The 27,652-nt window shown below is 42.9% G+C and overlaps 2 protein-coding genes across 7 annotated transcripts in view; one reads left to right on the plus strand and one right to left on the minus strand.

The window, feature by feature from the left end:
• Window positions 1-3,165: 3,165 nt before the first annotated feature.
• On the plus strand, window positions 3,166-16,353 carry NIPA2 (NIPA magnesium transporter 2). 4 transcript variants are annotated; one of them, XM_075057401.1, is made up of 8 exons: window positions 3,166-3,358; window positions 6,048-6,104; window positions 10,456-10,516; window positions 10,889-11,111; window positions 12,795-12,851; window positions 13,605-13,695; window positions 14,326-14,486; window positions 15,385-16,353. In XM_075057401.1, the coding sequence occupies exons 4-8, from the start codon at window positions 10,973-10,975 to the stop codon at window positions 16,020-16,022; spliced, it is 1,086 nt and encodes a 361-aa protein (XP_074913502.1). In that variant the 5' UTR covers window positions 3,166-3,358; window positions 6,048-6,104; window positions 10,456-10,516; window positions 10,889-10,972; the 3' UTR covers window positions 16,023-16,353. The 4 variants fall into 4 exon arrangements, with proteins under 4 accessions (XP_074913502.1, XP_074913504.1, XP_074913503.1 ...); XM_075057402.1 differs by lacking the exon at window positions 3,166-3,358 and adding an exon at window positions 3,799-3,924; XM_075057403.1 differs by lacking the exon at window positions 6,048-6,104.
• A 2,378-nt stretch (window positions 16,354-18,731) lies between these two features.
• CYFIP1 (cytoplasmic FMR1 interacting protein 1) overlaps window positions 18,732-27,652 on the minus strand; it is an 84,035-nt gene continuing 75,114 nt past the window's right edge. For all 3 annotated transcript variants that reach the window (XM_075057398.1, XM_075057400.1, XM_075057399.1), the window contains exons 26-31: window positions 26,404-26,534; window positions 24,031-24,103; window positions 22,715-22,809; window positions 21,332-21,570; window positions 20,264-20,411; window positions 18,732-19,790 (exon numbers count right to left, since the gene is read on the minus strand). In XM_075057398.1, the coding sequence (XP_074913499.1) occupies window positions 19,626-19,790; window positions 20,264-20,411; window positions 21,332-21,570; window positions 22,715-22,809; window positions 24,031-24,103; window positions 26,404-26,534 (851 nt within the window). In that variant the 3' untranslated portion in view covers window positions 18,732-19,625. The remainder of the gene's footprint in view (window positions 19,791-20,263; window positions 20,412-21,331; window positions 21,571-22,714; window positions 22,810-24,030; window positions 24,104-26,403; window positions 26,535-27,652) is intronic.

The raw sequence follows: 27,652 nt of genomic DNA on the forward strand, positions 1-27,652 counted from the left end.
CAGCTGGAAATTGCTGCACAAGAGTCAGTCGGTGTGCAACACAAGCTAGACTACCTGCTAACCCGGTCATGTTTCCTGAGGTTGTATGGGTGGTATTTTTGCTGTTTTTCCTTTTAAACCTTATGAGATGTTTATTATACACGTAGGAGATAATAAACCCTGAAAAAGCCTGTCTAGCCTTGCAAAAGTACCTACACTGGCTGACCTCTCTTGTGAAATTCATTGAGCACAAATGTGGCTTGCGCTGCTGAGTTACCCTGCAAGAATGGGTTAGGTTAGGCAGGTTACCACCATTCTGGTATTTGGAGTTCTTTCCAGATACTCAGCAAACATGCCTGAAATGCCACGCTGTTGTAAATTATTCAGACATGCTTTGAGTATTTTCTGTTACTGAGCACAACCCCTGGTTTTGAAGTAAAGATTTGATTATTTATGCTGAATTGAGAGCACATAAAAAATTTGTATTGTGTGTGAACAGATGACAGTATGTTAAGCGGAACTAGCAGTTGAAGAAATGTGAGGATTAACAGATAATGACTGAAGTCCCACAAAGAGTCTGTATTCCCTTCACTATTGTTTTAGGTTGGTTGAGAGGTGGTTTTGAAGGGAGGAGAGTGGAAGGAGAAGACTAAATTCACTTGCTTCAGACATTGTTACCGTTTAACTCAGGAATATGTATTTGAGTTTCCAGCATTTGGCACATTAATTTCTTTAGCTCTTTTAAACTTAGATATCGGTACTTGGATGCTCCTGTTTATACTGTGCCAGTTTAGGTGGTACAGCTGTTAAGTTCTTTTTTAATCCATTTGAGGAACCCTTTTCAGCAGCTTTTGAGCTTTTTCAAAGACTTCACAGTTTTGGTATCTTGTAAAACACAGAAAAGCCAGCCTCCTACTGTGTAATTATGTAGGTAATAACTGCATATTGCTTAGTGGGTTTTATATATTAAAAATATATTTTTATACACACACACACATATATATAAAACTACTTCACAAGTGCTAAGTTCATGTCATGAATACTAGACTAGTTTTAAATTGGGGAACAGAATGTTGCCTTAGAGAATAAAATAGGCCCAAAATTTATCCATTTGCTTTGAGTGGTGTGGAAATTTTATTTTTCTGACAAAGTGAGGGACCATTTTTAATGAGAAAGAACACAGCAGGTAACACGATAAGGAATAGCTTTGTTAGGGGTATCTGTTACGGCTTTGTGTGGCGGGTTTTTTTGTAGCGGGTGAGGGGCCGCTTCCTGTGAGAAGCTGCTAGAAGCTTCCCTGGCTCCAAGTTGGACCTACCTCTGGCCAAGGCCAAGCCCATCAGTGATGGTGGTAACACCTGCGGGAGAACAGATTTAAGAGGGGAAACCTGCAGGGAGTGAGAGGATTGGAATGTGGGAGGAACAGCCCTGCAGATACTGAGGTCAGTGCAGAAGGAGAGGAGGAGGCGCTCCAGGCACCGGAGCAGAGATTCCCCTGCAGCCCATGGGGAAGACCATGGTGAGGCAGGCTGTGTCCCTGCAGCCCAGGGAGGTCCACAGTGGAGCAGATCTCCACCTGCAGCCCGGGGAGGACCCCACGCCGGAGCAGGGGGATGCCCGAAGGAGGCTGTGACCCCGTGGGAAGCGCTGGAGCAGGCTCCTGGCAGGACCTGTGGCCCCATGGAGAGAGGAGCCCACGCTGGAGCAGGTTTTCTGGCAGGACTTGTGACCCTGTGGGGGAGGCTGCGCTGGAGCAGTCTGTGCCTGAAGGACTGCAGCCCGTGGGAAGGACCCCACATTGGAGCAGGGGCTGAGTGCGGAGTCCTCCTCCCCTGAGGAGGAAGGAGCGGCAGAGACAAGGGGTGAGGAACCGACCCCAACCCCCATTGCCGGGGGGAGGAGGGAGAGAGAACTGGGAGGGGGGTTGAGCCGGGCAGGAGGGAGGGATGGCGGGAAGGTGTTCTGAGGTTGGGGTTTACTTTTCAGTATCCTTGTTTTGATTTGATTTCTAGTAAGTTAAATTGATTTTCTTTCTTCCCCAAGTTGAGCCTGTCTTTTGCCCGTGACCATAAGAGTGATCCCTCCCTGTCCTTGTCTCAACCCATGAGTCTTTCTTCATATTTTCTCCTCATCCCACCATGGCCAAGGCAGGACGAGTGAGCGGCTGCGTGGTGCTTTGTTACTGGCTGGGCTGAAACCACAACAGTGTCCTGTGAGGGAAAGCCGAGATTGCTTCTCCGGTTTTGTTTCCGAGTTTAGGAAAAACGAAGCAGCTGCTTGTGCAGACTATGGTCACGTCAACGCAAATCCTGAGGCAAGAAGGCTGAAGAGGCAGGAACTGTTGTCGCTAAGGGACGTGACAGAACAGTCTCGTCCCATTTGAAGCGGCAGAGTTGCATCTTCCACGTGGAGCTATCGCGCCTATTTTGGCAGCGCTGGGTTTCCTAGGCCTAATGTCGCCAGGCAGCTGCCCGAGGCCTGCTGAAATAGTTCTGAAGAGCCCTCCGCCTCTGAAGTCTGTCACGATTGTTCCAAAGACCCTTCGCCGTACTCTCAGGTGGAATGCTTGTGGAACCGCGTACGTCAACGCTACTTCACGTGAGATAAAGCATTTTTGGTGGTAAAGCACGCAGGAGGAGCGTGGGACCCCCGCTAACGGACGAAGCGTCCCTTTCCCCTGCTGCGGCCGGTTAGTGAGGCCAAGTATTTCTCTCCCATGAGACCGTAGGAGCTCGGTCACGCGGATTTTGGCGGGAGCGCCTGGGGCAAGAGGCAGGGATCGACTGCGCGCTGCTGCGGGGCCGGGAGGGTAGCGCCCGCCGCCCGCCACCGGCCGTTTGAGAAGCCGCAGCTGGCGCTGGGAGCGGCGGAGCCGTTTCCACGACGAGCGTGTCCCCGGCCGGGGGAGGGCGGCGGCCGCGGGGCCCCGGCGGGCCGCTAGGGGGCGCTGCGGGCAGGCGGCTGCCGGCCGGTAGCGGCGGCGGGGAGGGGCCCCGGGCTGGTGGGAGGGGCTGCGGGAGGGGCACGTGACCCGGGGCGAGCGGGGCGCCCCGGCTTCCCCCTCCCTCGCCGCTGCCTCGCTGTGGGCCGGGCCGCGCCCCGCCCCTTCCGGCGGGCGCTGCCGGAATCGGCGAGGGAGGGGGCGGCCGGGCCCGGGACGCCGCCCGCCCGCCCGCCCTCCCTCGCCTCCCGCCGCCGTTGCCCGCCGCGCCTGGCTGCCGGTCCTCCCCCCCCCCCCCTCCCCGTCCCCTCATGGCGGTGGAGCGCGCGGGCACCGGCCCCTCTCACCGCCCGCTCCGGCCTCCCCCTCCCCCCTCTCCTCCTCTTTGTCCGCGCGCGGGGCCGCTCCCGGCGGGGGTGTGAGGGGCCGCGACCGCAGGTAACCGGGAAGAGGCGGGCGGGACCGCCGGGGGGGGGGGGGCCCGGCTGAGGGGCGGCGGGGCCGGCCCCTCGGAGGGCGGGGGAGGGGCGGTGGCCGGGGGCGCTGGGGCCGGGCCGGGCGGTGCTCTGCGGGCGTGAGGCGCGGCCGCGGCCCGCCCGGCCGGAGCGAGGGCCCCGCCGCCGGGAGGGGCCCTGCCCGCGCCTCAGGGCTCCCGATCGGCCCCGCCACCCGCGGGGCCCCGGCTGTTCCGGGTCCTGCCTGCCTGCCTTCCCGATGCCGCCTCGGGAGCGCCGGTGCCCGGGTGTCCCTCTCCCCGCTTCGGCTCCCGCCCCCTGAGCCGCGCAAGGTCCTCGGCGTTGGGCGCTGCGGGTGAGGAACGAGCAGGCCGGGCGAACCGGGCTTCTTCCTCCGGGCGGGTGGCGGCGGCTCCGGGCGTTGAAGCTGGCTGCGGAGGGCCGGGGAGACCTTCGCCGTGTTGGTTTCCTCGTCGTGGGAAACTTGCTGTGGTTCGGGCTCGGGAGGCCGAGGTTAAAAAAAAAGCAAACAAAAAACCTGGGTGTTTGGTAGGTTCCCTAACTGGACAGAACCGGGAAGTTACAGTGTGCTAGTTCTGCCGGAGCTGTTGTGCTTCTTAATGGAGCGTGCGCTGGTGTTCATCAGGGAGCTAAACCAGTTTGGCTCACGGTTGAGTTCAGCCGAGTTTGAGGGTTGCGCAGCTTGGTTCCAGATCTGCTTCCGCGGAAGGTCAGAGCCCCGGCAAGCCCTTTAGCTTGAGGTGGAAAAAAATAATTTCAATTTTGCATTGTAGTTCAGAATGATGATTTGTGTTCATGCTCATGCTGTGGAGATACAGGCTGGGTCTGACTCTTTAGTCCCTGATTCTTTTTCTGAGCTTTTCTTTTTCAACCAGTCAACTTTCTCCCATTTTCCAGCAATATGTTTAACGTTATTTTTAATTAAAATAAATGTAAGTCTTCATGGCTATTTCTGAATGCTTTTGATGTGCCTCGTTGTATACAGTTAGGGGTTGTTACCCTAAAGGGTAACAAGTTCGTTGATAGGAAATTATTGCGTAAGTTCTCATCAGTATTGTTGCATTTAGAATTCAGTGTCACACCAGTTCTGCTTTCGTTAGTTATTAATTCTCAGGATAAAATCCCAGCAAATAGAAAGTAGTTTATAAGAGATTATCAGTGATGTCAAAGGAAAAACAGTGACTAATGTCTGGATTTGACTTTTAACGTATTGAGTGAGCTTAAATTTGAAACTGCCCATCTTAAATACTAAAGGTAGAACTTAAGTGAACCTGTGCTGGTGACTCATCCTACTGAGAGCGGACCTAGTGTACTAGGTACAGCAAAGATGAAGCAAGTCATATCATCTACTCTTATCTTGAGTCTATTTTGATAGACTTGTACGAAATACAGTCAATGCAGTATCAGCTGTAAAGCACTGTCTGTACTTTGCATTTAGTTACTGAATAGCACTCTCTTTTAGTGAAGATACTTTTTAATGTGAAAATGCTTTAATTGAGTGTTATTCTTTTTATAGAAAAGACTAACTACAAATAGCAAATAAGATGTACAAAAATTTTTAGTGTGGCATTTTTCTTGTTTTCTCCCATTTTCTTAAAATGGAATACTTGTTGCTTTTGCTTTATTAATAGAAATCTGCTATAAAGGATAAGTTTCCCCACAGTTTAACTAAAACTTTTAAAATAGGCAACTGTAGAACTGTTAACGTAAGTTTTGCTTTCTGAGTACTTGTGCTAGTGCCTCTAACGTTATATATATACATATATGTAACATTATAAACAAATACTTTTTTTCTTTGCCCATGTAATATGTAAATAATTATATGTGTAAGTTTGCCAACTCATTTAACTTTGTCAAAGCTGGAAAACTGTATCTGTATTGGGGCAGACTTACAGTGCAAAATCGAAGGTACTCTTTCCTAAATCATGTGTACAGAATCTTTAGGTACTGTATGCATGCATCTTGGCCTTTTAAAGATCCATGCGAGTAAGTTTCGAACCAGCAGCTCTTTTATCTTAATGCTATGTTCTATCTGTCCTTTCAGTGTTCTCTCTACACCGGTGTTTGAAAGATATGTTAATGAGTGGACAGAACATAAGTGAGGAAGAAGACTTAGATTAAAGAGTTAGCTATGTTTTGGGGATTTTAGTAATCTTACTGAGAATACTTCTGTGTTCATATTCCCTGCTGCCCTGGAGTTCTGTATATAAACATCCTCTAAAAACTCACTGTACCAAAACCGATAATTAAAACTTTACATTAGTTTTTGTAATAGAAGTGCCTTAGCACTTAAGCTACGGAACAAAACCGAAAGGACTTGGATAGTATTTCAGTTCAACTTTAGCATGTTACCTTCGAAACAATAGCTTAGATGGCAAGTTAGTTTCTTTGATAAGTGAAACGCAGAGGGATGAAATAACTGTAACTCTTCAGGTGAGCCATACCTAAGGAAGATGAAATTTAAAATCACACTACTTTGTTATTCAAGTGTTTTCAGAACAAAAATCCTCTCCCTTTTTAAAGCATAGATGAGACATTGTACAGTCTTATGTGTCATGCATGAAAATGAGATTAACTTGAAATGATGGACATAGTTTTTTTAGCTGAATTCTTAAAATGCTAATTAATATTATTTTTAACTTATATTTTAGAAACCTAACATTGAAATATTTAAGAAGCGAATGCCTCTGGATTTTGGAACAAAATTGGTATGTATAATGAGCCTTTGAAAGGCTCATCACTGAACATTTGCATTTTTGTTGTTAGGGAGTGTTTCTGCTTCCTGTGGTTTTATGCCCATGGAAAGGAAGAAGGGAACACATAATAGTCAATGTGACACGTAATAGTCAATGTGTATTTGTTAAAAGCAACTTCTTGTTTCAACCCCTTTTTTTTCCATGAAAAGCTTTATGGCTAGGAGGGCATTAAATAGGTGCTATTTCAGCCTTAGAAACATAAAACTTCTCATGGAGCTCTTGTAAGTAAGCAGAATTGAAAATAAAATACCACAGAACAGTTCAAAATATGCTGAATGGCTGTACCTGGAGTAACTATTACTAATGTCTTGTCAAAACAGACCTTTGTTTAAAAATCTTCCGTGTGAATCATGTCTGAATCTTGCACTGTTTAGTATTAGTGATCTGGCTGACAGGACGAAGAAATAATGGCATTGAGCATGGAAGGGTTGCCAGTGTGTAAATGCAGATGAATATTTTCAGGAAACATTTCTGAAAAAAAGAGATGCTTTTTATAGGAGTAAATGAAAGTTATTACACCCAGGCAGGAATAAATTACTATACAAAGACAGTTTAGAGAACAGTAGTTCTATAGAAAAAAATTTAGAGGTTATACTAATAGAGAAGTTGAGGAGGCAACAGTAGATGACTGCTCAGGAAGGGCTAAGAAAACCACCTGTTTGGGGTTATATGAAAGAAAGTATAGTCTTCCACAGTGTTGCAGAAGTAATAATTCAGCTAAAGTACTGTATGCAGCTTTGGGAGCTTCATAAAAAAACCTGTGGACTATTGGGAAAGGGCCCACAGCGTGGCACAGCGGGAGGTACCAAGCACCTAACTTGCAGGGTAATGTTAAGATGTGGGTGCCAAGATAAAGGGATTTGTATCTTTTCCAATTCCAGAGTGTGCAAACATAATGGGCTTTGGTAGTCAAAGTGAAGATCTAGATGAAGATCATTAGATAATGAGAGTTCCTAACAGCATCAAAGCATGGCTGCAGTGTTTGTGAGGTTTCCTTTGTAACTATTTCCTGGGAGAAGCTTGGCTGAATTATCTGTGATGAGGAGCAGCAGTGAATGATGCTATACATGGCAAAGGGTTGAAGTAAACGGCCTGTTAAGGTCCTTTTTAGTTTAGTGACATCTTTTTCACAGTTAAGCTGATCAGGTTTTAGACAAGAAAATTGCGAATGCTAGCATTTAAATATTTTAACATGTATTTAGATTACTTCTAGGAAAAAAGACTGTTTACTGACTATAATTATTGCTTCCATACAAGGTACAACTTGGGAAGTGGTGATAATTTTCTTTGGCTGATAACTACCTCATACTTATCTGCTTTTAAATGTAAAATACTATTTCATCTCATGATACCACTTTTAGTGTTTCTGAATATTTAGATAGCTTGTTTGTTACAATAAATATATAACATCTTTTGAGAGCTGTGTGTATGCTGCTTTGGGGAGAAAAGGACTTTTGAGCAAAGAGACAAAGAAGTGTTTCCTTGTGGTTTAGACCAGAGAGTCTGTATCTTGTCAGCATTTGATATTTCTTGGTTACATCTTAAAAATAAGAAAACAAACTTTGAGGCTAATCTGGCCTTGCTTATGTCCTGCAGGTTTGAGGTTTGGTTTTTTTTTTTCAGAAAGCTTTTTCTCTGCCTCTCCCTGTCTGATAACCTTCAAACTCAGTATATGTTCCCTGGGTTGTCTGTCATTTCACTGTTGCATGCTGAGAGTTATGACTCATGATACTAGAAGATCCACAGGCAGTTCATAAATGTGTGGTTCTTAGAGGCATTGTAAATGTTGTAGCTTCTGTGGATAGGAAGGTCTCATCCCCTCATTACATCTCTGAAATCAGAGCAGCAAACTAGTATTCCTCCATGAAACTGCTAGTCTTGGATGGTTGAAATGATCTCTGTGTTAAAATCAGCTGTGAACTTGATTAAAGAACCTTTGTAGAGCTACACCAAATACAACTAACACCACTGCCAGCTTTAACTCCTACATTTTCTGGCTTCTCTCCTGTTTATAACTTAGTAGTGGCCCTGGCTGCTGGAATGGGACAGCTTTGGCATGTCCCAAAGCTGAAACGGGAGAGGAGTATTTATTCCAGAAACTGCTCATTTCATGGCATTTTCTTATTTCCAATGATAATGATTTTTCTTGATGATATTTATGAGGACACGGTAGTTCCTCTTCTTTTACTAAGTCTTTACTACTGATCTCCTGAGTGTAGAACTTCATGTGCCTGCTATTGCTTTGACTTTGCAGCTATACATGTCAGTTCTACACACGCGAATTATATCTGCGCTGTATGCAAAGTGAACCAAATCTCTTCAGAAAGAAGTTGGGTTCACCTTGACTGTGTGGCAGAAATGGTCAGCGCATGTAGACATCTGTATAAACCTTAGATGGAAGTATGGCAGTCCAGCCTAAGCAGAACTGTGACTGACCATGTCTGTGAGGACAAATAAACTTGGCAAAAAGAGCTAGCAGTAATATCTGTGAAGAAGTGGTTAAGATTTGAGTCATTTACAAGACTAACAGCGGTTGACAGGGAATCAAAAACTCTTTAATGTATTTGGGACATGGGGGAGAGTAGAGCTACTAGTTTTGAAGTGTGGCATCCTTAGGGTGTTTTAAGTCTAAGTTCAGAAAACTACCTGTTAGCTTGCAAGATTTCCTCATTCTTCTGCAATCAAATTCTTCCTCTACTCCAAAGAAAAGCAGCCTGTGCTTCTTCCCTTGTCTCTGAAATGCAATGGGTGGAAGATGTCAGGATGGGACTAACTGATGCTCTTTACCTCTGTCAGAAATGTTTTCGTGTAGATGGAGCTATGCAAGCCAGGGAGAGAAGAAAAAAAGTGGTTTTGCCAGTATGGTGAGTTCTGTTTTAGTCAAAAGCTACACTAGTAAAAATATTCCCATTAGTAATATAACTAGTGTAGCAATTGTTGAAAACACTGGCAGAGTAGAAAAGCTCAGCAACAGAAGCTCCCCACCCCCAGGTGATGCTATGCCAGTATCGCATTTTGCACCAGCTGGAGCTAGAAGAATACTCTTAACTTGATTACCTGAACAGCATGACTTATTACTGCTAGAAAAGGCGGTAGAGAGAAGAGTCGCAAAAGTCTCTTGATGTCTTTTCCTTGCTTTGAAAAATGCCTTTATTCTTCAGGGGACTGAAAGTCTTGCTTTGAATTCAAAACCAGAGAAATGTTTGATGCAGTTAGTGAGATGGCTTGTTCTGGTCTGTCTCCCGCACTAATGATTTGTCTTTTTTGGTTTTGCTTGATAGGTGATTTTGTATCATGCAAGAATCTACTTAAGTTTATTTTTAAAAGTTGCTAGAAAATGAAAGCAGAGCCTTGCAGTTCATTTACTTAATTTTTTTCTACAAAAGATATTAAAAATTATTATGCAAGGATTAAGGGAAGAGGATTTGAGAATTTTGAACTGTGAATCTTGCAGCATTTTGAATAGTGCCATGTTGAGTGCTTCTTAAATGGGACTGTGTTCCTATACTTTTTCACAGCCTAACTGGATGCAAGTAAGAGGATCTGTGTTCAGTTTTAATGTTAACCTACCTGGAGCTCTCTGCTAGGTTTTTCCTAGGGGTGTAGGCAAATTAATAAAAGTCGGAAGTGAGAACGTACAGGCAAAGGTAGTTTTGGAAGAAAATGGGTTTTGAAGAAACAGGTGCAGGAATCGGAACTGTGAGGTGGCATGGCAGATCGGAATATGATTTTATCTTGTCCTGGACTCCTTGTGGGTGCGTCCATCTCTGCCTGGGCATAAACGAGGGTGCTTGATGCTGCAGTGCCTTGACACCAGCATTGTATTCCTGCTTGAGGAGGCTGCTGCTGTATCTCAACATTAACGCTGTGGAATTCAGATTCCAGTAAGCACTGAAATGGAGACATTTTATTCTATGCTATTCTTTCCCCCTTTTTACTTTTAAATCAAAAGCTTGTTAATGCAACTTACATCATATGCCATGCTTCTGAATATCTGGAAAATAACTGCTTAGGGAACTAAATGCTAGTCTTGGCACACCTGTGATTGGTGTTCCCAGGAAATAAAAATTGTTTTATCTATGGCTGTTTTCTTCCTTTAGAGCAGTTCTCTGTGCTGTCATAATTATCAGTTGTCTTGAAATCAAAGCCTAAAAATAGTTTTCATCAGATGCCTTGCTTCTTGTTCCAGATTTCCCTGGTTGTTAGAGGATAAGTGCATGTGCATACATCTCAAGTTTGTTTGTGTTCAGGAAATTACTATATGATTAAACACCCATTCTAATCTTCTCTTTCATTTTTCTAGTGAGTTCATATGGAAGAAATGCTGTGGCTGTTCTCAAACTCTCTTACAAACTGATTTCAATGTAAGTAATTGTTTGATCAGTATCATCAATTACATGGTGTGCCAGACATAGATTGGTGTACTTAATGAAAGGAAAGATAAGTCACACATCTTTAAGTTTTCCTTAACTTTTTTCAAAGAAGTTTTATTTGTTCAGATTTCAGTTTTTATATGCCAGGTCAGAAGCCCTTCCTTCTGTGTGTTCAGACTTGTTAGTCACTCATCCATGGTTCAAGCTCACACAGGCTTCAAAGATTGCCTTTTTTTTTTTTTTTTATAAAAACACTCATAGCAGAGACCATTCACAGGAGAACCAGTTGCATGAGCTGTTGAGCATTTTCCTATACAGTACGTATTTCTGCCAACTTCATTCTGATGTGTTTATTTTGCTCAGGTTTCAGTGTTGCTTCATCTTGTGTTGAGTAACAGAAGTTCTGCTGTTCATTGATCAATGTGACAGTCTTTAGTAGTTTACGAGATGAGCCAAACTCGTGGGAGATATGACTTCTGTATTGGTCTGGTGTTGGCTATGAGTTCCAGCATTTTCATTGGAGGAAGTTTCATTCTGAAAAAGAAAGGCCTTCTCCGGTTAGCTAGGAAAGGCTCCATGAGAGCAGGTAAATACATGTTTAAGAAACTTGCTGACATTTAAGTTTTGCTGTTTAACAGAAAATTACTAAACTTATGATCTTGTTTCCACTTTGTTTGTTACAGGTATATGAAACCTAAAACATACAGCTGATGTGGTTTTTCTCTGGTGTCAAGATACATCTAACTGTGTGTGATATATACTATTTAATTTGTGCGTAATGCCCTCTAGGGACACTTGCTGAACACTTCCTTTGTGTGTCAGTTAAATCTGAATTGTACTTGCAAATTGAACTTGGAACCAGCACTCTTAACTACATCTTTGCTCCTGAATGAGTGAATTTAGGAGAATGTTAACTGCATTTGAGTGTCAGGAGATTGTTTTAGAAAACTAAAAATCACATGTAATGCTCGCATGTAACAAATAGTGTCCCTGAGGGTTCATACTGGAACCAGTACTATTTAATATCTTCAGCAGTGACATAGACAGTGGGATCGAGTGCACCCTCAGCAAGTTTGCGGGTGACACCAAGCTGAGTGGGGCAGTTGATTTGCTAGAAGGAAGGGATGTCATCCAGAGGGACCTTGACAGTTTGAGGAGTGGGCCTTTGCAAACCTCGTGAAGTTCAACAAGGCCAAGTGTAAGGTCCTGCACCTGGGTTGGGGCAATCCCAAGCACAAATACAGGCTGAGGGATGAAGGGATTAAGAACAGCCCTGCGGAGGAGGACTTGGGGGATACTGGTGGATGAAAAATGGACATGAGCTGGCAATGTGTGCTTGTAGCCCAGAAAGCCAACCATATCCTGGGCTGCATCAAAAGCAGCGTGGCCAGCAGGTTGAGAGAGGTGATTCTCCCCCTGTGCTCTGCTCTGGTGAGAGCCCACCAGAAGTACTGTGTCCAGCTCTGGGGTCCCTAGCACAAGAAAGAAAGAGACCTGCTCGAGCATGTCCAGAGGAGGGCCGCAAAACTGATCAGAGGGATGGAACACCTCCTATAAGGAAATGTTGAGACAGTTGGGGTTGTTCAGCCTGGAGGAGGCAAGGCTCTGGGAGACCTTGTAGCAGCCTTTCAATACTTAGGGGAAGCTTAAAAGAAAGACAGAGAGAGACTTTTTACCAGGGCCTGTAGTGACAGGACAAGGGGCAATGCTTTTAAAATGGAAGGTAATAGATTCAGATAGGATGGTTGCAGCATTGTCAGATGATTCAGAGGGTTGAATCTGAATATTTTTAATTTGGTGCCTGTCATCTCTGCTTCTAAAAGATGGTTGATCTCAAGGTAAGTAACTCATGCTCCCTGATTTGCAATGGGAAAGTGTGACTACATTTCATACGTTTTCAACCACATAAACCACACAGGATTTCCACAAAGTAGCTTTCTCATAAGAATACAAAACTTGACTTTTCCTGTCATTACAATGAGTTGAAAGAACTGTCTTTCAGGGCAATGCAGATATGGTCATCAGTACTGTTTCTAATACAAAAGAAATAAAATAACTAGTTTTCAAAGTAGACTATAGGAGGCATATGCACATCAGAAATTTGAAGATTGTATTTCAACCCCTCTAACTATAAAGCCTAAGTATCAAAAGATTGCCCATATTTTTAAGGGTATGGGCTGCAAAAATTATTTTGGTGATGTCATCGGTGACAGGGCTTACTGTTTGATGTATGTTTTTAGTGGAGTAGCAAACATTCTTTCAATTTCAGGTCAGGGTGGTCATGCATACCTTAAGGAGTGGCTGTGGTGGGCTGGACTTCTTTCAAGTAAGTATCAAAAATATAATCTGCTTTATATAGTTTCATTAACTGACTGTGCCACAGATGGCAGCAATGGTTACAAAATGTGAGCAAGATGGGGATTCTACAGTGTATGGTAGTGCTGTCTGGTGATTTGATGGGCGCAGCTCTGATGATTTTAATACAACATCTCTCACCACGAGTTCTTTCCTTAACTTTATTTTCCTCTTTGGGCAGTGGAACTAGGCAGACTTTAGACTTCTGTATCTCTTTGCTAGGATATTTGTTCTGGTTTTTGTCTTAGCAGAGAAGTGCTTAGATATACAAGATTATTTAGAGGGAAGCATATTTTGGGATGATGTCTGTTTTCTGAACTTTGGGGTTTTTTCATTGCTTAAACTCGGACTTGTTGGCTGTGCTCAGGTAACTATGGCTTAATGTATGCATTGCCTTGTATCCTGCTATTGCAGATTTCTCCATGCAGAAGTTCATGACTCAGCATTGGCAGGCTGGGGAGCTATAACCATAGACACCAAAATAAAACACCTTCTAATTTGGCTCAATTAATTTTAATACCTGTTGTAGTCCCCCAGCCTGTTTTTAAGATATAGTAATGGGGGGTTTGTATTCTGCTAGTACTGTTAGCTGAATGCTATAATTAGAATTTTCCATTGTTTCCTTACTGCATGTTTGTGTCTACAAGAACACTTGCACTGATTCACAGGTTTTTTGCGTAAGACAGCTTAACTCCTTTTTTGTATTACTATTATTACTCTGCAGTGGGAGCTGGCGAAGTAGCTAACTTTGCTGCCTATGCTTTTGCACCAGCTACGTTAGTGACTCCTTTAGGAGCTCTCAGTGTTCTTGTAAGGTAAGAAACACCAACAGCAGTGTGGTTTTGGAGAGAGAAGTAAAATAGTTATTTAGAAATGTGTCACTGAATTATGCTGTAATAAATGTGGTTTGTTCTTAACTATACATAAAGTGTGCTTATAAGCCTCAGGAGTAACTTTTAAGTTTCTCCAAATGTGAAGCAACTATGCTCTAAAAGGGTTCTAGCAATGCATCTACACACCTTGATCTGTGAAAAGCTATCATCTTCTGCATTTCAAAAACATATTGAATACAACATAGTATTTTAATTCCTAATTAGAGTTAAGATTTTTGTCTTTTAAAAATTTTTACAAGTGCTTAGATAGAAGTTTTGGGGAGGCAGCATAAAAAAGGGGTTCTGGGGAAAGATGCCAAATATTAACAGGTAGTCCTGTGCATAGCATGTATCTTAAGATAGAAGAATCAACTAGGTAGCTATTTTAAGTAAATGCCTAATTAGTAGATTTACCATAACTGATTTATGGACATTAATAATGTTCCCGCTCACCAAAAGCTGTGCACTGTGTATGCTAGTGACCTGTACAGTCAAAGCAATGTGTAAGTTGATGAGCAAATGAATGAGTTATTACTAATTCCATGTTTGCTGTTGCCTTTTTTTTCTTCTTAGTGCCATTCTGTCATCCTTCTTTTTAAATGAAAAACTTAATCTACATGGAAAAATAGGGTGTTTGCTAAGTATACTGGGATCAACTGTGATGGTAATTCATGCTCCACAAGAGGAGGAAGTAGAAACTTTGAATGAAATGTCCCACAAACTAGGTGATCCAGGTAAGAAAAATGCTGTCTTTATATGTCTGCAGCCCATCATTTCTTTATTATAGTTTCACTACTCCTGCTTTCAAGTTCCAGGAAGATAGCCCGTGTCTGCTTCACGTTGTCAGAATGAAATAGAGATTTGAATTCTGTGACATAATTCCATAGGCAGCTTTGCATGATGCCAGTGAACTTGTCTGGCCTTGAACAAAGTGTCTTCATGTGAACCACCGAGATGGCAGTTTAAACAAATGCAGCAACACAGCTGAATAAACACAGCTTCTGTAAATTTTGACTGAAGTGCATCAGTCTCTAAGCCCAATTTTGAGCTATCCTTAAAATGACATAAGTAGGTGCTGTGGCAAGTGTCTGAGAAGTGTAATCCTGGAGACTAGCTCCCATGCTTACATGGAAGATGAGGCACTTGCAAATACACATCTGCAAAATACTATATATGCAAAGACAAATCCCATTTGAAACATGGGGAAATAGCCAGCACAGAGATTAAAAAGCTGATCTTAAGGAATGACCTGATTATTGGAAATCCACTGATGAAAGTTGCAGCCTGCCAAAACATAACTGCCCTAAACAGCATTCGGACAGAAGCCTGTATCCAGTAGCATCTGCGCCTGTGTGAGTCTGCGTGTAAGGCAATACAGCAATCTAATCCTGTAGTCATCTTGCTGATGGACTGATAAAGGTAATACAACATGCCTGAGTTTGATTCTTTGTTTTTAGCTAGCTCACTCTAAAATCGTTTTAACTTTGATGTTGGAGGAGTAACGAGAAACATCCTGAACTGTTCTGTTTAAGCTGAGCCAATTGTATTGTTAGTGTTTTCTCAGTACCTCTAAGATGCTTTTGGTAATGTACATAAATAACAAGATTTTTCTTTTTTCCTTCCCAACCACAGGTTTTGTGGTCTTCGCAACTCTTGTTGTCATTGTGTCTTTAATTCTAATATTTGTGGTGGGACCTCGCCATGGACAGACCAACATTCTTGTGTACATAACAATTTGCTCTGTAATTGGAGCATTATCAGTCTCCTGTGTAAAAGGTTTGGGCATCGCTATAAAGGAACTTTTTGCAGGAAAACCAGTGCTGAAACATCCCTTGTCTTGGATTCTGCTGCTAAGCCTTATTGTCTGTGTGAGCACGCAGATCAACTATTTAAACAGGGCTCTGGATATATTCAACACTTCGATAGTGACTCCAATATATTATGTAATATTTACAACATCTGTTTTAACTTGTTCTGCCATCCTTTTCAAGGAATGGCAACACATGGAGGCTGATGACATTATTGGCACCTTCAGTGGCTTCCTGACTATTATTGTGGGGATCTTTTTATTGCATGCCTTCAAAGATGTTAATTTCACCCTAGCAAATCTGCCCCTTTCTTTGCGCAAAGATGATAGAGCAGCAAATGGTACTTTGCTGAGCACATACGACTGCTTTAATCATGATGAAGAAAGTTCTGCCTGCCTAGGTGAAATACAATCCACTGAGAGTCTCTCAGCCAGGAGAAATGGAAGTCTGTCAGCCTTCTGAAAATATCTGTATGTTACTTAAGAAAAGAACAATTCTGTAACTCTGGATTTTTTTTTCTGCTGTGAAGTGTCTGAGCTTGTCTGGAAAATCATGTACTTTTTAACAGTATGTGTAGACAATCGTTAATTTTTAAGTTCAATTAGTTTGGATAAAAAACACTGAAGGGGTTTTTATTTGCCTTATTTTTACTTTAAAAAATACTAAAATGACCTCAGACCACAGTTGGTTTTGTTGCTTAAGTTATGTGTAAATACTTTCATTACATTCTTCTGTTTTAAGATGTATTGCACTAATGACAATTTTATCAAAAATAAATGGCTTTATTTCTGCATTGGTGGTAAAAAGATAGCAGTGAACCTGGATCCTTTGTACTTGTGCCCTGAGTGACTGTAAACATACTAAAACAGGAGCTGCAGTAATGACTCTTGTCCCAGTTTGTAAAAGAGGAAAGGGAAAGCTACAACCAAGCAAGACTAATCCTTTGAAAATACTGCTTAACTAAAGTTGTATGCTAAACTTGCAGGATTTGCATCAAAAAAAACCCTCAACCTAACCCAATCAGTGTAACTGGCTGGCAGCAGCAACAAGGCAGGAGCTTCTGCTCTGCTTGGATAGGTGAGGCTGTAGCTCCTGCCACACCAGTCTATGCAGGAGGAAGGATCTGAGTCTTTACTAGCAGCCAAAAAGAGCTACTCCCTTTTCTGCAAAAGAGGTCAGGTTCTGTTTGCTGCAGCACACTCCCCTGGCTAGCTCTGTAGAGCTGCTCTGTGGTTTTGATGTTACAGCTTGAACTCACAGAATTGCCATTTTGTTTGCAGTAACCCAGCCACTGGCTGTGACACACAAGTTTTTAAAAAAGGGCCAAAAAATTGGAGCATAACATCATTGCTTAAAAAAGGGGTGTGAGGCAGGCAGTTGGCAATTTAAACTTGCAAAGGCAGAAAATAAAAATCAGTGATACAGGTTTTATAAGAACATTTCTACCATAGATGTGAAGGTTAGAAATTATTTGGGACAGAGACAACTAGTTACTGCTCTAAGTTGCCAGTTTTAGTGCTGACTGTTTTAAGAGTGTAATTTATTAGTAGGACAAAAAAAACCAGTTCCCACCTGTGAAACTAACTCTGCAGCCTTCCTTTGGTACATGTCATAATTGTGGGAGGGGGGGGGAGTCCAGCAAGAAAAAGGTTCTGTAATTTCTAGTTGAAGAATGGGATTTGAACTTCTACCTAATTTTAAGGGACATCACGTCAGCAGCACCCAGACACGTCACTCTAAGGCTTACACAACAAAGCACAGTAACAGGGAGCAGCAGGGAAGAAGTCAAACTGCCAAGGAGTCACTGAACTCTGGGTTGCCACTTGTAATACTAAAGCACCAGCCTATCCAAAGAGCAGGTTATGATTTCATACAGGGGAGTCTTACTTTATGTTGTGAGAGGCACTTTGGCCTCCACACCCACTGTTTTTGATGAGAAAATAATTAAAAATGAAAAAGTTACACCTTTTGTGTACCTTGCTGCATTTTTCCTTTTAAGGTAGGAGAAGCAGTTACACCAGGTGAGGAGGTTTTAGCTCCCATCAAGTCTAATAATGCTGTTGGAAAAAAAAGTAACCTACCTTTGAAAAACAGGAAACAAACATCTCATAGGACTAATGTCTGAAATCTCTTAAATGCTTACGAAACAGAAAAAAATGATCATAAAATAATTCTCAATGCTAGTAGTTTTAAGATGTTAGAGACCAATTCTCTTACTGCTGAAAGTTAACTGGTAAGAACTAGAACTTACTTTACTCACCTTATGATCAGTTATTTTTAAATAGTTAAACAAAAAATCAGGCTTTACTAATTAACCATTTCTGTACCACAGTGCCAAGCCAAAGCCTCAGGTGTGTGAGACTTGATCCCTAAACCAATGATTATCTCAACAAATTAACCAAGTTGTTCATTTCCTTAACTGAAGCGGGAAGCATTTGGTTGACTAGAAGTCTTCTGAGAACAAGAAACATTTCTTGAAAAAAACTGTCTGTTAAGCACCTTGTAAAAGAAATCCTGCAACAAGCGAGCATAACAAAGCACAAGCATTTCCTACTTCTGTCTCCCACGCCTTGTGCGTGCTCTCACTACAACAGAGACCACTCCAGAATGGCAGCTCTCAATCACAGATGTCCCGGGAAAACCTGTGGTAGTGGCAATTTGCTTATAGATTGCCTAGCAAATCTCCATCCTTTGTTTTGCTGAGGAATTTCAGTTAATTTCTTTCCTCAAAATCCAGTTCCCTACTGCCCCAGTACCCACACATTCCTCATGTCCTGCGTACCTCCTCTGTCAGACACTCATTTCTACCCATTATGGGACTCGATTCCGTTGCTGTGAAAAATCTGAAAAGAGCTGAGCAGGAGAAAAGATGAGCTGTAACCTAACCTGGAACTAGTAAGCAGGAAGGGAGAAAAACAGGTTCTCACAGGGATGCATTCTTGGTTTCACACTATGGGTTAGAAACACTAACCAAGTAACATACCCAGGAATCCATATCCTGGGTAAAATGTGTAATTATCTGTGTCTGTTCCAGCCATCTTAACTTACGTTTGCTTTGGGTTGATCCTAACAACCAACTGAAAAGCTCTGTTAGAATCCTGCAGTAAGCAAGCAGGAGTTACTACTTCTGGCTGAACAGGTGGCTTTAAAATTCAACTTTGACAGTTGCAAAGTTTTACAAACAATTTTACTGATGTGGCATTTGCATAATACAGTAAGTGTAATTAAACAAATACTTTCCATAAGTAAATCATGATTAATATCATTAGAGCTTACGTACTGGGATAGATTACACCTGATCACTGTAGACAAGACTCTTGTAAACAAGAATTCCTTATCACTTGTAAACATGTATTTTGGTACATGGGTATGTATCGCCAACCAAAATATAAATTGTGTTAGAAGCTCTCGTTAGGAAAAAGTAAACAGTCCCCATTCTAATCAGTCAAACTACTGCCTTTTAGAAAGATCAGAATACTATCAGTCACTGCATGTTAAATCACTTTGAAACAATCACCTTAATTAGCCTTAGTTTCCATAATTGCTGATCTCAGAGAATAGTTTTGCAAAGAAGATAATCAACTGACTAGAAAAATTACTCACAAAGCACCAGCATAGTTGATTTGGTTTTTTTTAATAAAGGCTAATTAAGCAATTAATGCTCTAATAGAAACAATTAGGAATTGATTTCTAAAAAATTTTTTTCTACAGAACCCAGTTTCTTATCCTCCACAGCTATTATTTTGATAGCTTCAAGGTAAAATTATTCCAGTCCAGTTTAAAATGGCCACTTCAGTACAGGAATGCAAAGAGATTTCAAAAATCTTTTACAGTCGCAGGTTTTTAATCAAAGTGTATAAAATTTTTGCCTAGAAAAATAAGTATGGATTGTATACAGTTACTGTGCTTGGAGACTGAAGAGGACAGTGCACCACTCAAATGGCAGAGGCATACTGAGAAATGCAGATGAGAGTTTTCCTTAAAACTGTTCGTGTGGTTTTTGTTGTTTTTTTTCCTCATACTTCTAGCCTAAACAGGTGCAAAAAGTATTGTTAGGTGGGAAGTCTAGTTGCTGGCAAGGGACTGATGAATAGGTGGCTGGAAGCAGCGCACATGTTCCACGGGTGTGCTCTCTCCATCGCCGGACTTCAAATACTTGTCCAAAATAGCAATTATTTCATCATTCAGAATCTGGAACTTGCGAATTCTCTCAACCATTTTCTTCAAAGGCTGCAAACATCAAAAAAGCAGACACACAGGAATTAGCTTTGGAGATAAAAAAGCCTTAGACACAAAAGCAGCAAATGCTGTTACCTCACCTCTCCCAGCAGCGTTATGAATGTTTCCCTTCCACTGCTAATCCAGTGAAAAACCAAGGTGCATTTTGGTTTTTGACAGTGCTGCTTTTTGTACAAAAAAGGGAAATTTACAGCAGCCTTGTCATAATCCGAATGAACGTATATGAGATGGAAAGCATTAAGAAAATCCCACATAGTCAGGAAATCAGAATTCTCACTGACCAGTCTTCAAACTCCAGTACCAATGCCTTAATCTTTTGTTCCTAAAACCCCTGGTGCCCTCATTTTCAGCATTTCATTCTGAAAAGTGATTGCTACATCTACACTGCATCCGAGTACAAACAGCTCTGATTTAGTTTTGTCTTCATTACTACAGCAAATACACAACAGATGTTTTCAACTCACCACATTCTTTATAACCTCATCTTTACCATCATGCTTTTGGACTTTCAACAGGTGGTAGCAGAAATCCAACACATCAAAGCGACGCTGCTGTCCCAAAAGCACGATGATCATACAGCCAGCCCAGTGCAAGCCGTCTCCAAAGCACTGCCTGAGACAGAAAACACACCACATAAAGCACGTTTTGCCTAAATCTTCAAAAACATATCCACAGGAAATGCTCAGTCATCAGCCATTATACTAAACTACATACATACCACTCTAGAATATGTTAGACATTAATCTATAAAATACTGCAAAATCTCTAGTAAATTAAGTTCTCTTTCCAGATATGAGTGATGCAAATGGATGCTTAAAAAACTAGAAGCTCCCCCCCAGTTTTATACAACGTAGAGTTACTCCAAAAACATTTACTCCCCATTAGACTCCAGCAGCATTATATTTCATTTTCAAAGGAAACAACACTTTAAAAGAAAAGAAAGAGGGAATTCAACACCACTCTGCTCCTTTGGACTACAAACATGAAAAGAAGGAAAAGTCCTATGCTCTTGCCTCCATAATTGCTTAGTGAAAAGCACATTACAGCTCACCAGTTTTTCAAAATAAGGATATTATCAAAATTAACAAAACCAAGACCAACAGTTGCTGGTTAACTGATGTTAATCCTGTTAACTTCCAAGTGCTCATTCTTGCTCTTAATTCAGAGAATGAAATATTTGTTAGAAATAAATAAAACAGCTGAACATTGGTGCATATAAGTTCAGCATCCGTAGGGGTCTGACTACTATTGAAAGACACGTGCTAGGGCCTGTTTGTCATGGAATCATTCATTATACACTGGCAATACTTAAAATAGAGGGCTATTTTCATTAAAGACAATAATATCTGTGTTCATGGATTATGAGCCCCTCCCAGTGATCGCAGCACTTTCCCTTGTTTTCGCACTAAGCTCTTGCAGCCAGGCAAACAAACCCCTCCATTCTAACGCTTTGCACCCCCCTGCCAGTTACAGGGAGGACAAGCAAAGTACTGTTGCCCGCAGGTGGACCACTGGCAGCTGGCAGTACGTACTCCACAGTGAACTCGTGCGTTCCCACGGGGATGCAGTAGACGAACTGCATGGCGCTCCAGAGGCGATGGAATTCCACGCACTCGTCCACGTGCATCACCCCATTGCTGGGCAGGGGCCCGCGCCAGATGGGATCGTCCAGGAAGGAGCGGATCCTCGTCAGGATAACCTCAAACATGGACAAGCCGCAGCAGAGGCGTTCTTTGGTCAGCAAGTCCCCTTCCCTTGCGATTGCTATTTGCTAAGGTGGAGAGAAAGAAAGCGCAAAATCTTGGTAAAAGCCACTTGACCACAAGGCTTTATTTAAAAAAAAAAAACAACAACAAAACAAAACACCATGACATTTTTCAGTTTCACTCAATTTATTCCAGGAGAACTATCTCCTGACTTTAAGTGAAGTCAGAGGCTGCTAACTTGGGGTTCAGTTCAGTGGAAACAACATTCAGAGAAAACTGTAAAAGCCTTTTCAAGCAGACAGGCCATTGCTGTATTAAGCAACACTGACTGCGGTAATGCTTATCCTGGACTGGTCCCAGGGAAATTTAAAGAATTCTTTGCCTGAATGGAGGCAAAAAGCAAAACCAAAGAGTTCAGCACTCTGCTGATAGTACAGGCAGTAGCTCCTGCCTGCGCTCCTCTGCATACCTCCCTTGGCTGCTGCTGTTAGAGATGGGAAAGCTCCAAAACCAGCACAAACGGGATCAGACAAACCCCATAAATGGCAATGTTTGGTTAGGGCTTGTCCCAGCTCGTGCCATCACACTGAGAGCCCTCTCCTACAGCGCAGCAGCGCCTACTGAGCTGCAGCACGTATGATGATAAAAGCAGTCTGAAGTCTTTGCTTCAGAGCACTCTGCTCTTAGTTTCTACTATTCACATCTCAATCACTTGAAAACTGCTAAGGTTAACAGGGAATTCATGTACCCCTCACACTGACAGAAAATAGTGCTGAAGCTGCAAAGGCAGTTCAAGAATGTTCTCTTTGGTCATTGGGCTTCCAGGAAAGCTCAACTCAGCTCATTTTCCAAGAGTTTCTAATCATCTGGCTGAGAGAGAAATAAATTGTTTTAAAATATACATGCCCAAGAAAACTGATTGCTTTTGGTGGAATTTGCGCTAAGACCTCCCAGGCTGGCTCTTATACTGAGAGGGTATCACATTTTCCCCAAAACATGTCAATTCCAACCCAATCTCAAATGTTTTAAACTTCTGAGCTTTAACAGCTTTACCAAATCCATGGATCTGAAAAAAAAAAATCGTGTTGTGTGAACAAGCTGGATGCGCAGGTTGAAGTTCTGACACTGCTATCGGCACCTGTGAAAGGACAGGCTTTCTAGTCCTCAGAAATTTTTTTATTTGCCTCTGACACAAATAAGAGAGATTACCTGGGGTGTTCCTAGTCTTTCAATGAGAGGAACCAAGTGTAGTGGAGCATATTTTGATTCTAGTCTCTTCATTTTAGCATCGAGTCTTTCACCCTCTAGAAGGAGAAGGGGGAAGAGAAGAGAAGAAAAAAAAAAAAAAAAAAAGAAGAGAGCAGTAATAAGTTGCAATTAACCAAGAAAATTCTTATTTTCACACAATGTTTATTCAGTGCAGAAGAAAACTGGGTATGTCATTTTTATAGGTAATTTCAGTTCTTAATAGCTGGTTAATCTTCGTTAAAGGTTAAGCTTTTAGAAAAATACACATTTTAAAATGTTGCATTGCATGTGCAAACAGAAACAAGGATTTGTAGTAGAATACATTTAATTAATTAACTAAATTAAAGAAAAAATATAAAGCTCTATTACACTGCTCCTAACATATTTGACTCCCACTTGTACTAAGCCAGCTAAGTTGTCCCTATCATACATAAAATGCTTGACCCTAGAAGATGGGGTATAATGAGGGTAGAATGTTGTGTATAGCAAGGCTTAAAAAAGCAGTTGGTACCCCCTCATCAGTGGCAAGTAGGAAATGTTCTCCAGCAAACAGGAAAATACTGTTTACAATGGTCTGGTTAGTTTTCTGCAGAGATGCAAGTAGCTACAGCAAGTCTGGAAATATTCTCAAAGATTTTTAGCTGTCAGGATTTCTTGGAGCAGAACTTATCAGCTGCTCTGGCAGTGAGAAATGGAGAGGAAAGGAGAGAGAGGAGCAACCCAGAATGAGAAGCGGGGGGGGGGGGGTGGGTGGGGGTGGGGAGAAGAAAAAGGTCACTTTCTGATGATGAAGGATGAGGAAAGCGGATACCAAAGGAAGCAATCCTGCAAACATTCAATACTGCATGCCCAGTTTAGCAAAAAGAAACGTGAAAAGTCTACTGGGACGAGGGAGCACTTGTATTTACTTACTTGCTGACAGACTTCCTATACCCTGTATGATCAAGCCTACTCCATTTAACTGACAATCATATAAGCTAAACAGCACCTTTGGAAAAGCCTCTCACCACATCCACATAGAGGGGTAATACTGCCCTGGGTATCCATCACACTTTTCCCTGTCACGGCATTCCTCCTCTTCCTCTTGTAATTTGCACTGAGCCTCGCTAAGCAGCACATATTTTTCAGCCAGGCAAACAGGCCTGAACCTGTTACCTTTGTCCCGTAATTAACAGCGGTGTTGTAAAGGATGGCTGGGGACGGTCACTGAAACCGCAGCAGCAGGCAAGAAAAGTGGGAAGCGTTACGCAAGGAAGGTATTTTCACTTAGGCGATACCTTTGACGTGAACTCTGGGCAGGATATTTTGGAACGGCGCCGCATGCAACAGGTCACACACTTCCTCTAGGGACTGGAACAAAAAGGAAACGAGAGGCATTTAGAACCAAAGAATCCCCAAACCACACCAGATCCCCAAAACGGGCTTCCAAAAGCACGCCGACGCCGTCGCAGGAACACCAGAGGGCAGCCAGCATCCATCGCCACCGCATGGAGCTGTTCCCGGCCCTCGCTCTCCTCACCAGATCACTCCTAAAGACGATTTGATTTCACCAGGTTACCTTGGATTCCCAAATAAACGCCAGCAGCTCTCCTCCCACCCTCGGCTGGCAGTTTGTAAAGGACAGTGTATTTATTAAAAGGACTAATGCAGAGTGCATAATTTCGGTGTGAAAGCAGCAGATGGCTCCTGTGCAGACAAACAGTGGTGAAGATGACTCACTGCTTGGTTATTTTTACCAACGCTATGCCCATAACCCATTATGGTGGTGGGGGCATGTCCCCGCCAGGCAGGCCAAGACACATGACAGCAGCGGTGAACCACCTCTCGGGAAGTATTTTACATCTTCAGGGATGGGAGGAAGACAGATGTCTCCTGGTTCTTGGCTGCTGTATGTGCAGAGAAACTGGAGAGATGACCAGACACAGACACATGACTTTACCAGGCCCCTCTCCTCATTTTTGGAGTAGAGACCCTGCTCATTTGTAGTCCCTCAGCACTAGTATTAGAAGAGATGTTCACCAGCCACACCCTCAGCAAGGCCAGTGTACCGGAGTTAATACACCTTTCCCACATCTAGTTCCTTACAGTTGGATTTGACGCTCTTTAGGGTCTTTTCCAACCTAAATGATTCTATAATTCTATGTCAACACTATGAAAATCCGTGTGCTAGGCAGTCAAAATTAACAAGACCCACCCACTAGCAGACCTACATTTTGCACCAGAGTAAAGTTCAGTTATGAAAGATGACCACAATGGAAAAATACTGAAATTTGTGACAGGACATTGGGGTACCACTGAGGGCAAAACCAAGAAGAGGGGCAGCGAGCAGGGGTGTATTACTAGAAACTGCCACCAAGACGGCATCCCAAAGAGGGATCCAGCGCTGGTGTCACTTCAGTACACCCTCCAGCAGTGAGGGCCTTCACCTGCCTGGCCTTTCATCACATACCTTGTTAGCCTAAATCCAAAGTAATGCAGCTTCTCATTTTGTTTCAGCTATCCCATTACTGAATACGGTTTCACTGTCTGTCACCTGTCCCTCCAATTACTCTCCACCATGAGGGAGGGATCCTCTAAAGCCATGAACAGGACTCTGAGAAACAGCGTGTCTTCATTACCTTACCTAACATCAACAGCTTTAATACACCCTAGAGAAGGAGTCTTATGTGAGGAGTTATTTTTGTGCAGTGGCAGGCCCCCAGCCAGCTTGCTGAGGAAGCGACGTAGCTGGTTTGCAGTCAGCAAAGATCTCTATGTGACGGGCAGCCCAGCCTCAGCGGCAGCATGTGCTTGCACAGCGTGGGCAGAGCATCCTGTACACACAGGCAGGGGAGAGACTCCCCACCCAAGTCTCAGAAGCACAACACAGGTAAAAAGAAAGGGAAGACATCACACCTGTTGCTTTTCTGGCCCCTAAGCAATGCCTGCCTTTACACCTCTGCAAGAACCCAAACGTACAAAGACCAAGAAATTACATGCCTGGCCATTTTTGTCTGAACAACAGATTGCATAACATGAGAGAAGAGTGGGAAAAGGAGAGATAAGGATAAAGACCAATTGTGGCACCATGCCCTCAACAGCAGGCAGCTTCGCATGCTGTAAGGTAGAGGCTAGGCATATAGGAAGCAGCTGAAAGACTGGACATATTTCACAGCTTCATTCAAACTAGGACAGATGAATGTCTGGCAGAGTGGGCACCACTGTCAGCCATCCTAGCAGCAAGAAGGATGTCCAAGAAGTCCATGTTAACTTTGCAGTGTTTCAGATGACAACAGGAATGACAAGCAGGGAAGGAAAATAACAGTACCAGATGCACATTCACATAATGAGAATAGCCACTCTGTGACTGACTGCAGGAATACTGCACTTGATTGTAATTTATGATGAAGGTCATAATATTTGATCCTCAGGTACCATACACGAGGCAATGTCTCTCACCCAGCAAAGTCAGGCATCCCTGCTATCTTGCAGACATGAAAGCCCCTGCAAGACTGTAAGAGATCAGAGCAGGGAACTGTTTCTACCCATCTGTCCATCAGCAATAGCAAACTTGCAGACTTCAACCCTGTTATTTATGACGTTAGTAACAAAAATCTGAGAGTACATTTTGAGAGACAGATGGGTTTTAAGCTAGCACAGCAGGCACCTACCAGACTCTGTTCTATGAGGAGGCAAAACAGGACGGCATTTCCCACTTCCCGCAAATTCTGGAAGCAGACAGTCTTCAGTTCTGCATATTCAACAATGTCCTTCAACTGATGGTGAAAAAACTCCAAGATACCTGAAATAAAAAGAGAAGCAAAAAAATTAAATCTCAGGAGCCAGAATGAAATCTAGTGATGAACACACAGGCACACCTGTTACTTTGGGAAAGCAGACAAAAGATTCTGGTCATGTGGATAAGAGTCATACAAATCAGGACTAATTTTTCTTTCTGCATCAAAAGCACTCCAATTTTCAACCAATTTGTCTATTCAAAGGCTGCACTGAACGTGCATACATACACTGTATCAGAGCACAGCTAGCCGAGGGTGCAGGTTTAGAGTTCTCTCTCCATGTATCAGCACGTGAGATTTTTTATCTCCAGATGTGCAGCCTAGAGGAAACTGAAAGGAGCAGTATTTAAACACCTTAAAATTCAGAGGTTATGAAGTTCTAAAGCCAGTGGCGTGCTGACCTTTTTAACTGGACAAATCATGCAAAATGGAGTGCCTAGCTTCTCACTCCTGGAAAAAGAGCCAGTAAAAGAGGTAAGAAAATAATTTCCAGGAGCAGAAATAGAGACTAGGGCTCCTGTCTGCTATTAGTCCTGTTCCAGCCTCTGTCCCCCAACCTGCTACACCACCCGACACATTCAATTCACAGCTGTTATTTTCAGGGATGACAGAGCCAGCAAGGAGCAGAGCACTAAAGATACAGAGAACAGGGGTGGTGTCAGGCTACGATTCTGACAGTGCCACAGACGGCCAGAGGTGATCTGCAACCTCACAAAACAATTACAGAAATCACAAGTCAAGCTCTGCTGGCACGGGTACATCAGATCCTGCTGACAAGCACAGTTGGAACACTGTTTCTGTCAAAGTTTTGCCAAAAGCTGTTAAAAACCAGCTAAAACTATGATTTTCAAACCCATGTAATTTACATAAACATATGTCTTTTCCACCAAGCCTCTCCTGAACAACGGTGACGCAAAACATGCTGGTGGATTTCCAGCTCCTTCCCCCCTAGCCCCAGAAAGGTTGTGCAGTCCCTTGGTTAGAGACAAGCCCAGGAAGCCGTGAGCTCGGCAGCTTCTGCAGATACCCAATGTAGTTAGCACCACTGAGGTGAAAGCGATGTGCAGGATGGGCAAGGAAGAGCACAGAACTACAGTAGGTCAGACAGCTCTCTGGCTTTTTA

This window comes from Buteo buteo, chromosome 25 (genome assembly GCF_964188355.1).
Source record: "Buteo buteo chromosome 25, bButBut1.hap1.1, whole genome shotgun sequence".
Classification (NCBI taxonomy): Eukaryota; Metazoa; Chordata; class Aves; order Accipitriformes; family Accipitridae; genus Buteo; species Buteo buteo.

Bases quoted from the DNA above. Each gene is read 5' to 3' on its own strand.
- NIPA2 (XM_075057401.1), top strand. From the start codon at position 10,973: ATGAGCCAAACTCGTGGGAGATATGACTTCTGTATTGGTCTGGTGTTG. The intron at 12,852-13,604 runs GTAAGTATCAAA...ATTACTCTGCAG, and splicing joins GTGGGCTGGACTTCTTTCAA to TGGGAGCTGGCGAAGTAGCT. The intron at 13,696-14,325 runs GTAAGAAACACC...TTTTCTTCTTAG, and splicing joins GCTCTCAGTGTTCTTGTAAG to TGCCATTCTGTCATCCTTCT.